The sequence below is a fragment of the Somniosus microcephalus genome, unplaced genomic scaffold, assembly GCF_052327205.1.
Source record: "Somniosus microcephalus isolate GS21.2 unplaced genomic scaffold, FLI_Smic_1.0 unresolved_chr2, whole genome shotgun sequence".
Classification (NCBI taxonomy): domain Eukaryota; kingdom Metazoa; phylum Chordata; class Chondrichthyes; order Squaliformes; family Somniosidae; genus Somniosus; species Somniosus microcephalus.
This window is the reverse complement of record NW_028225180.1, coordinates 94,065,989-94,081,176: the sequence shown is the minus strand read 5'-3', so window position 1 is coordinate 94,081,176 and position 15,188 is coordinate 94,065,989. Positions and strand designations below refer to the sequence as shown.

General features: G+C 45.2%; 1 protein-coding gene across 2 annotated transcripts in view; it reads right to left on the bottom strand.

Annotated features, from left to right (window-relative positions):
- Window positions 1-15,188, bottom strand: part of LOC147093046 (NACHT, LRR and PYD domains-containing protein 3-like) — a 68,974-nt gene that overhangs the window by 17,608 nt on the left and 36,178 nt on the right. The window contains exons 5-6 of one of the 2 annotated variants that reach the window (XM_085976371.1): window positions 7,736-8,008; window positions 3,006-4,473 (exon numbers count right to left, since the gene is read on the bottom strand). In XM_085976371.1, the coding sequence (XP_085832497.1) occupies window positions 3,006-4,473; window positions 7,736-8,008 (1,741 nt within the window). Of the gene's footprint in view, window positions 1-3,001; window positions 4,480-7,735; window positions 8,009-15,188 lie in introns of those variants that run through there. The other variant, XM_085976373.1, reaches the window with a different exon arrangement.

The following is a 15,188-nucleotide window of genomic DNA, read 5'->3' as shown; positions in this document are numbered from 1 at the left end:
TGCTTCATCCTAGTCCAATCATACCAAGTAACAACATACAAATATGTGTTTTAGCCAATATTCATGAGAAGTTTCTGTTAATGTTTTATCAAAAATGTAAATATTTATTTTCAATACATTCCATTCTTAGACTGATTTTACTGCATTTTGATGCGGCTTAATCAGATGCAGTGAATGGTGTGACATAACGGTACACCCGCAATACTGCTAAGTGTGAAAGGAATGGTTTGGGCATTGTAGGGATACTTTATTTTATTGGTGTGGGGTGGTGCCAACCTGGTACATCATGTGGCAGTCAGGTTGTGCAGCGTCAAGTGAAGTAAATCTAGCCATGGTGACCATTCCTGGTCTCCCGGGAAGTAATATTGTCAGGTGCTGATGTCCTCTGTCCTGTACGGCATCAGGTGATTGTGGAGAAGCTTGGTGTTGATGTTTGTGCTGCTGCTGTGCCTGGAGTTGCAGGTGTTGGTGCTGATCCTGGTCAGATTCTGAGGCCCAAGGTGAGAAAGTATAAACTGTACCGATTCTGACATAATAAATGGCAGGTGAATTTGAGATGACAGAAGAAATCTGTTAATGGTGAGAGAGGTTGAGAGAGGTTGTTCCAATGAGGGGACACTGGTTAGAGTGTGTTATCCAAACACTTGCAACCTGCATAAAGATCAATCTGTCTTCCAAATGCAGTAAGTACTAACTTGTGAGCTTGGAAAGTGACAAGCTGTGAGATGGGAGCATTTATAGCACATTTTAAGCTGTCAAGTAATGAGATGATTCCATGGCCATTCAACTCCTACAATGCTTCACCTACGTGATCGCGGAGTATTGTGCAACACGTAGGAGACCTGGTAAACTCTGGAGGCGTGCTGAAAATAGTTGTTAATCCTTTGTTAACATGGTCATAAGGAAGTGAATTGCCTCCCCCGCTGCTGCATATCGTGTATGCTCAGCACTGACAGACCGGATATTTGGGTAATGCTCGTGGTAGAGGGTTGACAGCGGGGTCCAGACCCGCCAGGGAAAAGTCCATGTTCCCAACCCACCCGCCACTGATCGTGTGCGCTGAACTCTCTCAAAATGTCCTCCTCACTGTGAATGTATCTCACTCTGTCCAGCTCCCCATATATTCAGGGGCGGTCAGTAAATGTGTTTATTAAATAAAGTGCGGTCTGTGTGAAGCCTTTAAATGTCCCTCAGTCCGGTCACATTCCCTGATGATGAAAATTACCCTCATGGAGCTCAGTGACCGGCCCCGTCATGTTTGGGGAAACATGTCTCATTTCAGCTGCTCCTTAAGTTCAGTATTTTTTGGGAACGGGACGAATTACCACTAATCAAATGATAAAGCATTGATTCCCTGTACTTTGTGCATTATATGAATCTGTATAATATCTTGGGGTGAGTTATATTGTGAAACGGCGCCAACTGCTGCTGTAAAATCCGCCCCCCGGATTTTATATATCAAGGAGATTTGATTCTGTCCCATTACAATTTTAAATGTCCCTGTACTCCTAGTTTATAGGGCAGGGGAGTCTCTCACTTGTTCCCCATTAAACAGGCCCTTCATTTATTTCAGGTGTAACTGTCCCGACAGTTTTTGGGGAATTTTCGGAGTTCCCTTCCCGAGCAGGGCCTCACACACAAGGGTGGGAATATGGGAAATTCCCCTGGTTCACTGCCCCCGGTTTATCCAGGAACTGCCCACTGTGTGCATAGCCCCACCACTGGCCGGGTCTAATACCCCACAACACGTTAGATTGGAACGTTTTTACGGGCAGATTTAAGGTCTTGAAATAATTCTCAATACCCCAAAACTCCCAATCCTGGAAACTTCTCACTCGAGAAGACACAGCCTCCATGGTATTGGGTTAAAAATCGAACTGTTAGTGATTTATACTCGGGTTTCTCTCCTGTTTCTAGTTGAAATGGTGGATGTGGAAAACATTTTAAATTAATTTTATATTTACTGCTGGATTGTATTTTGTTTACTTTCTGCTTTCCAGGCGTATTAAATATGATTTGATGGCGAAGATATTCCGATCCCTACATGCTGTGTACCCACCCGTAGTGTCCTCGGAAATGCCGGTTTCAGGCATGCACAGCACATGCGCTGAATACCAGCATTTCTGATCTGTCAAGACTTCTCCTGACAGATCCTTTGCCTGCCCTGGAGAAGTGCCTCTGTGGGCACATAGATCCGTTTTTTGGAGACCCTCCGCCCGCAGAAAATCATTACAATTCTTACGCCTGGTAAAAGCGTAAGGCCTGCTTTTACCAGGATAATAGTGGAAAAAGTTTTTTTTTTAATGTTTTCACTGATTTATCATTTAAAAATACTTTTTAAAAAAAGGTAAGTTTATTTTTAGCCCCGTTAAAATCTTTAATTAATTTTTTGTTTAAAATATTTAACTTATTGTAATTTCAAGTCATTTTAAAAATGTGATTTTTTTTTAAAAGTGTATAAATTTTACTATGTTTTGAGGTGATCTCCATTCATATATTTGACAGTTCTTCCTTTCAAGTGTATGAAAGGAGATTCCCTTCTTTGATTGGCTCCCCATGGCCCACGTGATCCCAGGGATGCTGCGAAATGCCTGCGTCTCTGGGATACATGAGCCCTGCGCACTTGGAGTTTGGATAGGCCCAGGATCGGAAGTGTGTGCGTCCCGAGAACCCTCAGGTAAGAGTGCAGATTTTTCCAGATCGCAGGCCTCCGCATGCGGGAGGCCTGCGATCAGAAAATCCGGGCCATTGTAATTCAATTATTAGACCATTTCAGTGACTTGTATTTGCTCATCTGAAATGACTTTAAAATCCCTAGCTTTCCATGAGGATCAGTTCTATATTTTCCCGCCCTCAGGGAATTACCAACCGATCCTCTTATTATTGGTCATATTTTGTTGAATCTGGTTTATCTGAACTGTTTGTTACCCTTAATTACGGAGAAACAACACCATCCGTGACTATTCTACAATTCACCCAACAGTTCAAGACAAATAAACAGTTACCTCAACTCTCGGCATTTGTGCAGTACGTGTCCGAGCCGCTGGAGGCCTTCACACTGAATGTAGCAGTTCACTAGATTGAGGTGTTTTATTGTATCACAGAGTCCAATGACATGAGACAGGACCGCACAGTCAATTGGGGTCAGTCGCAAGCCATTAAATGTAAGTCTTTCCACAGTTCCCACTGTGGCCCGATTTAGCGCTGTATTCTGAGACTCAAACAGATAGTGCAACGTTTTCAGGAAGTCCCTTTTACCAGTTGCTCTCGCTGTATTTCCAATCTTTCCTTCAAATTTCTCCTTTACCCAGTCAATCACTCGGCAGGTGGTTTGATGAAGAAATGGACCCAGAAACTCCTCCAGTGGCCGATCTGACTTTAAGGAGGAGAGACCAGCAACAAAACGGAGAAATATCTCAAATCGCCCATCTTCTTTGCTGTGGGCTTCGCTGAGGATTTTCTGGATGTCCCCAGGATCTGGAGTCAGGAATTGTGCGAGTGCGGCTACAAACTCTTGGATGGTGAGGTGCGGGAGTGTGTACACCACGCTCTGGACAGAATCATCTCTCTCCAAAAGTTCCATCATAAACCCAGACAGGAACTGGGAAGGTTGCAGATTGTACTTGATCAAATCATCATTTCTAAACACAACCTTCTTCTCGGAGACTCCTGTGAAGGCCATCTCACCAAGCTTCAGTAACACATCACGGGGGCTTTCAATTTCTCGGCCGTGGTTTTTCAGAATGTTGTAAATATAGTAGGAATATAGTTGGGTGATGGTCTTGGGAACTCGCTGCTTTTTCCTGTCTCTTTGTGTAAAGAAGGGGCCCAGTGACAGGCCAAGGATCCAGCAGTAGGAAGGGTTGTAGCACATGGTGTACAGGATCTCGTTCTCCTCCACGTGTTTGAAAACAGCTGCTGCCACCGTCTGATCTTCAAAAAACTTGTTGAAATAATCCTTCCGTTCTTCACCAACAAATCCCATGATTTCAGCCCAGACACTGAGCTCAACATTTTCCAATAAATGTAATGCAGTGGGGCGGCTGGTCACTAGCACTGAACATCCCGGGAGCAGCTTGTGCTGTATTAAACTGTACACAATGTCAGACACTTCACACCAGTCTTCGGGATCTGTGCACATGTGCTGAGGTTCTGTATTCCTCCGATTGTCAGCAAAATCGATCCCGTCCTTGAATTCATCCAAACCATCGAATATAAACAGCAATCCCTCTGGGTTCTTCCAGAGCTCCCTAAGAATATTCCCAAAGTAAGGATACAGATCCAGTATCAGATTCCTCAGGTTTATTCTACAGTTAACAGCATTCAAATCCCGGAATTTGAAACTGAAAACAAATTGAAAGTGCGGGTATATTTTCCCAGTGGCCCAGTCATGAACAATCTTTTGTACCATTGTTGCTTTTCCAATCCCTGGGACTCCGCTCACTGCTGCTGAACTCCCCTGCACTTCACTCACTGCTGCTGAGCTCCAAGATTTGGCTAAATACGTGGCTTGAGCAGTGGTGTAAGAGGGAGGGTTTTAAATTTTTGAGGCATTGGAACCAGTTTTGTGGTAGGTGTGACCTATACAAAAGGGACGGTCTACACCTGTGCAGAGATGGAACTGATGTTCTCGGGGTAATTTTTGATAAAGCAGTTCGGGAGCATTTAAACTAGTATGGCAGGGGGCTAGAAACCTATGTAGTGAAATAGAGGAAAGTGAAAGGCAGACAGAAATAAATGATAAAAGGGTGAGGAACAAAAAACAAAGGGCCAAACTAATTCATAAAAAATGTGAGCATAAAAAAAGCCTGATGGTTTTATACCTTAATGCGAGAAGCATCAGGAACAAGGTAGATGAATTAGCTGTGGAAATAGAGGTTAATAATTATGACCTAATTGGGATTACGGAAACATGGTTGCAGGGTGAGCAGGGCTGGGAGCTTAACATACAGGGGTATTCAGTATTTAGGAAGGATCGACAAAAAAGAAAGGGAGGAGGGGTAGCATTGCTAGTAAAAGAGGGGATAAATGCAATTGAAAGGAAGGATATTAACTCAGTTAATACAGAATCTATATGGGTGGAGCTAAGAAATAGCGAGGGGCGAAAAACATTAATAGGAGTGGTATATAGGCCTCCAAATAGTAAAATAGAGGTTAGGGAGGGCATCACGAGGGAAATTAGAGAAGCGTGCAATAAGAGCACAGCTGTCATCATAGGTGACTTTAACTTACATATAGATTGGACTAGCCTAATCAGTAAAAATAATGAGGAGGAGGAATTCCTTGAGTGTTTGAGGGATGGTTATCTGGATCAATATGTCGAGGAACCAACTCGGGAACAGGCTATATTGGACTGGGTACTGTGCAATGAGAAGGGACTAATCAGTAATCTTGTTGTACGGGGACCCTTGGGTCAGAGCGATCATAACATGATCGATTTCTCACTCGAAATGGAGAGCGAAGAAATTGACTCAGAGACTAAGGTCCTGAATTTAAACAAGGGGAATTATGATGCCATGAGACGGGAACTGAGTAGGTCTGATTGGACAACGTTCCTGGGAGGACTGGAGGTAGATAAACAATGGCAAACATTTAAAGATAGAATGACAAAATTGCAAAAATTGTTTATACCAATCTGGCATAAAAGGAAATCTAAAGAGGTGACTCAACCGTGGATAACAGGGGAAATTAGAGACAGCATAAAATCCAAAGATAGGGCGTATAAAATAGCCAAAAAAAGCGCCAGAGCGGAAGATTGGGAACAGTTTAAGATAGAGCAAAGGAGGGCAAAGGGCATAATCAAGAGGGGCAAAATAGCTTACGAAAACAAGCTGGCGGAAAATATAAAAACTAACTCCAAAAGCTTTTATAAGTATATCAAAAGGAAAAGACTGGTGAAAACCAAAGTTGGTCCATTGCAGTCAGATACGGGGGAATATATAATGGGAAATAAGGAAATGGCAGATCAACTAAATGCATACTTTGGGTCAGTCTTTACGAAGGAAGACACAAAAAACCTCCCTGGGATATCGGGAAAAATAGGGACATTGGCAAAGGAGGAACTGACGCAAATCAATATCTCTAAGGATATGGTGTTAAGGAAGCTAAAGGGATTGAAGGTGGACAAATCCCCAGGGCCTGATGACATGCATCCTAGGGTACTGAAGGAGGTGGCCCTAGAGATAGCGGATGCACTAAGGATGATTTTTCAGAATTCATTAGACTCGGGAACAGTGCCGATGGATTGGAGGGTAGCTAACGTTACCCCACTATTCAAAAAGGGGGGTAGGGAAAAAGCAGGTAATTACAGACCTGTAAGCCTTACATCAGTTGTGGGCAAAATGCTGGAGTCCATCATTAAGGATGAAATAGCGGAGCACTTAGCAAATGGGGACAGGATAGGACAGAGTCAACATGGATTTACAAAGGGTAAATCGTGCTTGACTAATCTATTGGAATTTTTTGAGGGAGTAACTGGTAGAATAGATGGGGGAGAGCCAGTAGATGTGGTGTACCTGGACTTCCAAAAGGCCTTCGATAAGGTCCCACATAAAAGATTAGCATGGAAAATTGAGGCTCATGGGATAAAGGGGAAAGTTTTGGCGTGGATAGGGAACTGGCTGTCAGATAGAAAACAGAGAGTTGGAATAAACGGCTCATTTTCTGAATGGCAGGCAGTAACAAGTGGGGTACCACAGGGATCTGTCCTGGGCCCCCAGCTGTTCACAATTTACATTAATGACCTGGATCAGGGAGTCGGATGCAGCATTTCCAAATTTGCAGACGACACTAAACTAGGAGGGGGGGTGGGCTCAGAGGAAGAGACCAGGAAGCTCCAGAGCGATTTGGACAGACTGGGCGATTGGGCGGATAAATGGCAGATGCACTATAATGTGGACAAGTGCGAAGTTATCCACCTTGGGTGCAGGAACGGGAGGGCAAATTATTATTTAAATGGCAATAGATTGGGAGAGGGGGAAGTACAGAGAGACCTGGGTGTTCTTGTACACCAGTCACTGAAGGCGAGCATGCAGGTGCAACAGGCGGTCAAGAAGGCAAACGGTATGCTGGCCTTCATAGCAAAAGGGTTAGAATACAGGAACAGGGATACCTTGCTGCAGCTGTACAGGGCACTGGTGAGACCACACCTCGAGTACTGTGTACAGTTTTGGTCGCCTCATCTGAGGAAGGATGTTCTTGCCATGGAGGGGGTGCAGCGGCGATTCACCAGGCTGATACCAGGAATGGCGGGAATGACCTATGAGGAGAGACTATGTAGTTTAGGGATGTACACACTGGAGTTTAGAAGATTGAGAGGGGACCTCATAGAAGTGTATAAAATTCTGACAGGTCTAGACAGACTGGATGCAGAAGGAATGTTTCCCTTGGCGGGTGAGAACAGAACTAGAGGACATAATTTAAGGATAAGGGCTAAACCATTTAGGACAGAGATGAGGGGGAATTTCTTCACTCAGAGAGTGGTGAACCTGTGGAACTCATTGCCACAGAGGGCAGTGTACGCCAGCTCATTAAATATATTTAAGAGGGAATTAGATATATTTCTACGGGCAAAAGGGGTTAAGGGTTACGGAGAGAAGGCGGGGACGGGATACTGAATTAAAGGATCAGCCATGATCTCATCGAATGGCGGAGCAGGCACGAAGGGCCGAATGGCCTACTCCTGCTCCTATCTTCTATGTATATATGTATCTATGTATTTTCTGGAGCAATCGGCATCTCCGGGAGAAACTGCTCTTGAACAATTGGTCAGTTCGGATTTTTTCAAGCTCTCTCCGTAGGTGTTTCTCTCTCCACTCTTCATGATCTTGGCCTCTTGCCAGCAGTTCATGTTCTACAAGTTTCCTATCTCGAATAGTAGAAATGACCATTAGCTCAGTGTATCGATCAGCCAGCTGGAAACTCTTAACCTTCTCCTTTATTAGGATAATGTTCACTCTCAGAGTTTCAATTTGTACCCGGAGTATTTCCTTATGTTTCTGTTGAACATCTTTAATTAGAACAGACAGAAATTTCTTCTCAATATCAACACAAATTGGAAATAGCACTTTGCAATTCAGTAAGCTTACAAACGATTTATTTCACAGCTTCATTGGAGGCGTGGAGAGAATATGAAATCAAGTGAGTGAGAAATGTGGTTGAAAGACAATGTTGGCTCAGAAATGTTTCAGATGCTCATTGATTTTACTATTTATGCAATTTGGACATTTCCCTGAAGGTGCTAGTTTCCCTATGATGGTTAATATTATCAGCCCTACCAGCGCTATGAACATCTCATTAAAAATCAATCATGATTCTGGTTAGAAAACAGTGGTGGTTCTAATGCTAAATGTATGAATAGTGCATAGAATAGTGGAACGCTGGCATCTCGAACAGTGGATGCTGATTCGCTGAATTCCTTCAACCTAGATCTGGACAGCTCTCTCGCTGAGCTGGACATCACCTCTTACAAAAGATAGATACTGCGGGGAATGTAATGCCACAGTGATCTGCTGGAACATGTCCAAACGCCTAGGAGAAGAAATTCCCAGATATCCCCCACCCCCAATTAGTTTAGGTTTTTACCTGGTTTTCTGCTTCTCCCTGGAGATCACTGTGTCTAATAGGTGGAGAGTGTATATAATTTACACAAAGTATCACAATTCTGTGGCTCAGGCGTGGTGGACCAAAGGGTCTTTACCTGTCCGCCATTGTTCATATGTTCCTTGGAACTGTTTTCATCGAGTACATAAGTGAAACTGTTTCCAGTGGCAGATGGGTCGGTAACTAGAGGACACACATTTAAGGTGATTGGCAAAAGAACCAAAGGCGAGGTGACTAATTTGCTGACGCAGCGATTTTTGGTGATCTGGAATTAATTTCCTGAAACAGTGGTGGAAGCAGATTTAATAATTACTTTTAAAAGTGAATTGGATAAATACTTGAAGGGAAAATAATTGCAGGTCTATGGGGAAAGGGCAGGGAAGTGGGCCTAATTGAATAGCTTTACCAGAGAGTCGGCACAGGCAAGATGGAGCAAATGGTCCTCTTATTTGTTGTATCATTCTATGAGTTGGTGTATTCTGTTCAATGGGAGAGGAGCAGATTGCAAATATATCAGAGATCCACTGTAATTTTATCAGATCTTACACAGATTATCTGTGGTACTTTGTTCAGTGAAAGAGGAGCAGACTGTGAATGGACAGAAGTTCCACTCTGTGTCCTTTTTGACCCTAATCTGAGCTTCCCAGCCCATATCCCCTCCACCACGAAGATCACCTTCATAATATCGCCTCTGTATGCCCCAGCTCATCTGCTGCTCAAACCTTAAACAAAGCATTGTTACCTCCAGTCTGGTCTATTCCAAGGCTCTATTGTAATCCTACAGCGTTTGTTACCTCCTGTCTGGTCTATTCCAAGGCTCTATTTTAGTCCTACAATGTTGCAAACTCTATAAACTTGAGCTCATCTAAAATCCTGCTGCTCGTATCCACACTCGCACCAACCTCGTTCACCCATCACCCCCGTGCTCACTGAACTACGTTGCCTCACAGTTCAGAAACTCTTCGATTTAAATATTCTCATTCTTGTTTTCAAATCACTCAATGGTATTGTCAGCACCATATCTCTGTAACCTTCTCCAGCATTACAACCAACAGAGATCTCTGTGCACCTCCTGTTCTGGGCTCTTGTGCACCCCAAATTGCCATCCATCCAACATTGGCGGCCGTGCCGTCAGATTCCTCGGCCCTGAGTTCCCCATTACCTCCTTAACTGTTCCTTCTCTTAATATAAGCTCCAGTGTTATTGTATCAGGACTCGGGCAGATGCTCTGCTTTATTGTGTGCAGAGAGAAGGGCAGATTGTTTGTGTTTCAGGGATCATGCAGGTTAACTGGGGTATTACCTGCACTGCTATCGTTACCCGATCACAGGCAAAGTTTACTACTATTATGAATGAGGGGAATCAGATAGTTGATTTACGTTAACAAGAGTTTAGGATGAGGGTGTTAAGATGTATTGTGTTTGGACATGAGACTCAGGTATTTAAATGGAATTCACAACATTAGTGCAGGAAACAGTTTCACAATTACCAAACAATTAATAATGGAGAAAATTGAATGTCAGAAGTAAGAAGTGAAATCAGGGATATGTGTTCGCCCAAAGACTAAATATAGTGAGGGACTAGTTACTGGGGAAGGACACTAAAGGTGCAATATAAGCGGGGTTTACATACAATTAAAGATGTGTCTGTGTCTGCGTATACACTAAGAGGAAGGGTAGGTGGGATCATCTCTGCTAAAGAGAGAGAATCATTTGGCCAAAGGTAATTTTCCTGACCCTACTCATCCACAGCTGCTGGACCTGGGGGAGAGCAGTGACCGAGGTAGAGCATAACAGCGGCGGCAGCAGCGAGGCCCGACCACAGCGGCTGGACCTGGGAGAGAGCAGTGACCGAGGCGCAGCATAACAGCGGCAGCAGCAGCGAGGCCCGACCACAGCAGCTGGACCTGGGGGAGAGCAGCGACTGAGGCAGAGCATAAAAGCGGCAGCAGCAGCGAGGCCTGTCCACAGTGGCTGGACCTGGGGGAGAGCAGTGACCGAGGCGGAGCATAAAAGCGGTGGCAGCAGCAAGGCCCGACCACAGCGGCTGGACCTGGGGGAGAGCAGCAACCGAGGCGGAGCATAAAAGCTGTGGCAGAAGCGAGGCCCGACCACAGCGGCTGGACCTGGGGGAGAGCAGCGACCGAGCCGGAGCATAAAAGTGGCGGCAGCAGCGTGGCCGGACCACAGTGGCTGGACCTGGGGGACAGCAGTGACCGAGGCAGAGCATAAAAGCGGCGGCAGCAGCGAGGCCCGACCAGAGCGGCTGGACCTGGGGGAGAGCAGTGACCGAGGTGGAGCATAAAAGCAGCAGCAGCAGCGAGGCCCGACCAAAGCGGCTGGATCTGGGGGAGAGCAGTGACCGAGGCGGAGCAGAAAAGCGGCGGCAGCAGCGAGGCATACCAACCCAGCAGCGGGGAGAGAGGTAAAAAGTAATCAGAGTGTGACGTCACCAGGGAGAAGGTAATTTATTGGTTGGTGAGTATTTCTCTATTTTTTAAACTTTAACTCTGGTTTATAGTTGCTAAGATCTTTCTGGTGTAGCGGAGACTGTTGGTAAACCATACAAGCGCCCTAGTGTATATCTTTAATTGGTGGTATTGAATTAATTTAAATTAATTAAAGGGTAAGTCATGTCAGGACAGCCCAGCCCCGTGTTATGCTCCTCTTGCTCTATGTGGGAATTCAGGGACGCTGCCTGTGTCCCTGACGACCATGTGTGCCAGAAATGTATCCAGCTGCAGCTACTAGTAGACCGCATTGCGGCGCTGGAGCTGCGGATGGATGAGCTTTGGAGCATTCACGATGCTGAGAGGGTCGTGAGTAGCACATTTAGTGAGTTGGTCACACCGCAGGTAAGGGCTGCACAGGCAGAAGGGAAATGGGTGACCATCAAGCGGAGCAGTAGAAGCAGGCAGGTAGTACAGGGGTCCCCTGTGGACATCCCGCTCTCAAACAGGTATACCGATTTGGATACTGTTGAGGGGGATGGTGAACAGTCAGAGGTCGTGGTTCACACTGGGGCCAATGACATGGGTAGGAAGAGGGATGAGGTCCTGCATCAAGAATTTAAGGAGCTGGGCAGCAGACTAAAGAGCAGGACCTCAAAGGTTGTAATCTCTGGATTACTCCCAGTGCCACGAGCTAGTGAGTATAGGAATAGGAGGATAGAGCAGATGAATGCGTGGCTAAAGATTTGGTGCAGGAGGGAGGGCTTTAGTTTCCTGGATCACTGGGCCTGCTTCTGGGGAAGGTGGGACTTGTACAAGTCGAACGGGTTGCAGCTGAACCAGAGCGGGCAAATATCCTTGCGGATGGGTTTGCTAGCACAGTTCGGGGGGGTTTAAACTAACTTGGCAGGGGGATGGGATACAGAGTGGAGCTATAATAGGGGGTGATGTACAGCAAAGTATAGAGGAAAAAATAAGTCAGACTGGAAGGCAGAGCAAATATGTAACGGCACAAGGGAGTAGGGCAAGGCTAAATGTCATGTTTTTTAATGCAAGGAGTCTTACGAATAAGGTGGATGAACTGAAGGTGTTGATGAACACATGGGAGTATGATATTGTTGCTATCGCGGATACATGTTTGAGGGAGGGGCAAGACTAGCAGCTCAATATTCCGAGGTATAGAATCTTCAGGCGAGATGGGGGGGTGTGGGGAAAGAGGAGGGGGTGTCGCAATATTAATTAAGGAAACAATTACTGCTGTAAGGAGGGATGATATATTAGCAGATTCCTCTAATGAGGCCATATGGGTTGAACTTAAAAACAAAAAGGTGGCTAGCACTTTGCTGGGAGTGTACTGCAGGCCTCAAACAGCCAGGGGGAGATAGAAGAACAGATATGCAGGCAAATCTCAGAGAAGTGTGCAAATAATAGTGTAATTATAGTGGGGGATTTCAACTTCCCCAATATTAACTGGGATAGTCAGAGTGTGAAAGGCTTAGAGGGTGCAGAATTCTTAAAGTGCATCCAGGAGAGTTTTTTGAGCCAGCATGTAGAAAGTCCTACAAGAGAGGGGGCGGTACTGGACCTAATTCTAGGGAATGTGGCCGGGCAAGTGGTAGAAGTGTTAGTAGGTGAGCACATTGGTGACAGTGACCATAATTCGGTGAGATTTAAGGTAGTCATGGAAAAGGACAAGGATGGACCAGAAATAAATGTTCTAAATTGGGGGAAGGCCGATTTTAATATGATAAGGCAGGCTCTGACAATGTGGACTGGGATCAGCTACTTGAAGGAAAATCCACATCGTAGCAATGGGAGTCTTTCAGAAAGGAAATTGAGAGAGTACAATGGCAACATGTAAAGGTCAAGGGTGGGACCAACAAGCCCAGGGAACCTTGGATGTCAAGGGATATACGAGAATGGATTAGGAAAAAAAGGGGAGCTTTTGGCAGATACAAAGGACTAAAGACAGAGGAAGACCTAGAAGAGTATAAAAAGTGCAGGGGGATACTAACAAAAGAAATTAGGCGAGCTAGGAGGGGCCATGAAATAACACTGGCGAGCAAAATAAAGGAAAATCCTAAGGTATTTTATAAGTATATTAAGGGCAAGAGGATAACTAGGGAAAAAGTAGGGCCCGTTAGGGACAAAAGTGGCAAACTGTGTGTAGAGCCAGAGGATTTAGGTGGGGTTTTAAATGAATTTTTTGCATCTGTGTTCACTATGGAGAAGGACGATGTGGACATAGAAATCGGGCAGGGGGACTGTGATATACTTGAACATATTAGCATCGAGAGGGAGGAGGTACTAGCGGTTTTAGCAGGCTTAAAAGTGGATAAATCCCCAGGCCCGGACGAGATGTATCCCAGGCTACTATGTGAGGCAAAGGAGGAGATTGCAGGGGCTCTGACACAAATTTTCAGAACCTCTCTGGCCACAGGGGATGTGCCAGAGGACTGGAGAACAGCTAACGTAGTACCATTATTCAAGAAGGGTAGTAGGGATAAACCAGGGAATTACAGGCCAGTGAGCCTAACATCAGTGGTAGGGAAATTATTGCAAAAACTTCTGAGGGACAGAATTGGTCTCCACTTGGAGAGGCAGGGATTAATTAGGGATAGCCAGCATGGCTTTGTCAAGGGAAGATCATGTTTGACCAATTTGATTGAATTTTTGGAGGGGATGACTGGATGTGTGGATGAGGGTAGTGCAGTGGATGTGGATTACATAGATTTCAGTAAGGATTTTGATAAAGTCCCACATAGGAGACTGGTCAGGAAGGTAAGAGCCCATGGGATCCAGAGTGCCTTGGCAGATTGGATCCAAAACTGGCTTAGTGGCAGAAGGCAGAGGGTGATGGTGGAAGGTTGTTTTTGTGACTGGAAGCCTGTGTCCAGTGGGGTACCGCAGGGATCGGGGCTGGGTCCCTTGCTGTTTGTTGTCTACATTAATGATTTGGATGTGAATGTAAAAGGTATGATCAGTAAGTTTGCCGATGACACAAAAATTGTTAGGGTGGTAATTAGCGAGGCGGGAAGCCTCAGGCTACAGGACGATATAGATGGGTTGGTCAGATGGGCGAAACAGTGGCAAATGGAATTTAACCCTGAAAAGTGTGAGGTGATACATTTTGGACGGACTAACAAGGCAATGGAATACACAATGAATGGTAAGACCCTAGGAAAGTCAGAGGATCAGAGGGACCTTGGTGTGCATGTACATAGATCCCTGAAGGTAGCAGAACAGGTGGATAAGGTGGTTAAAAAGGGTTATGGGATGCTTGCCTTCATTAGCCGAAGCATAGAATATAAGAGCAGGGAGGTTATGATGGAGCTGTACAAAACGCTGGTAAGGCCACAGCTGGAGTACTGTGTGCAGTTCTGGTCGCCACACTATAGGAAGGATGTGATTGCTTTGGAGAGGGTGCAGAGGAGATTTACCAGGATGTTACCTGGGCTGGAGCGCTTCAGCTATGAAGAAAGACTGGACAGGCTGGGTTGTTTTCCTTGGAGCAGAGAAGGCTGAGGGGGGAACTGATTGAGGTATATAAAATTATGAGGGGCATAGATAGGGTGGATAGAAAGGAACTTTTCCCCTTAGTAGAGGGGTCAATAACAAGGAGGCATAGATTCAAGGTAAGGGGCAGGAGGTTTAGAGGGGATTTGAGGAAAAACTTTTTCACCCAGAGGGTGGTTGGAATCTGGAACCCACTGCCTGAAAGGGTGGTAGAGGCAGGAACCCTCACAACATTCAAGAATTTTTGGATGAGCACTTGAAATGCCATAGCATACAGGGCTACGGACCAAATGCTGGAAAATGGGATTAGATTAGATAGGGCTTGATGGCGGGCGCGGACGCGATGGGCCGAAGGGCCTCTTTCTGTGCTGTATAACTCTACGACTCTATGACTCTATATTACATCTGCTTCATAAATTATGAAATATTTTGCAGCAGATTTATGCATACATTCATTACAATTGTTTTTATAACAATCCTGTCATATCTCTGATTGGAATTAGAAATAGAACTGTCACCCACTTCACTCAGTGTAACACAGAAGCAAAATACTGCGGATGCTGGAAATCTGAATTAAAAACAGAAAATGCTGGAAATACTCAAAAGGTTGGGCAGCATCTGT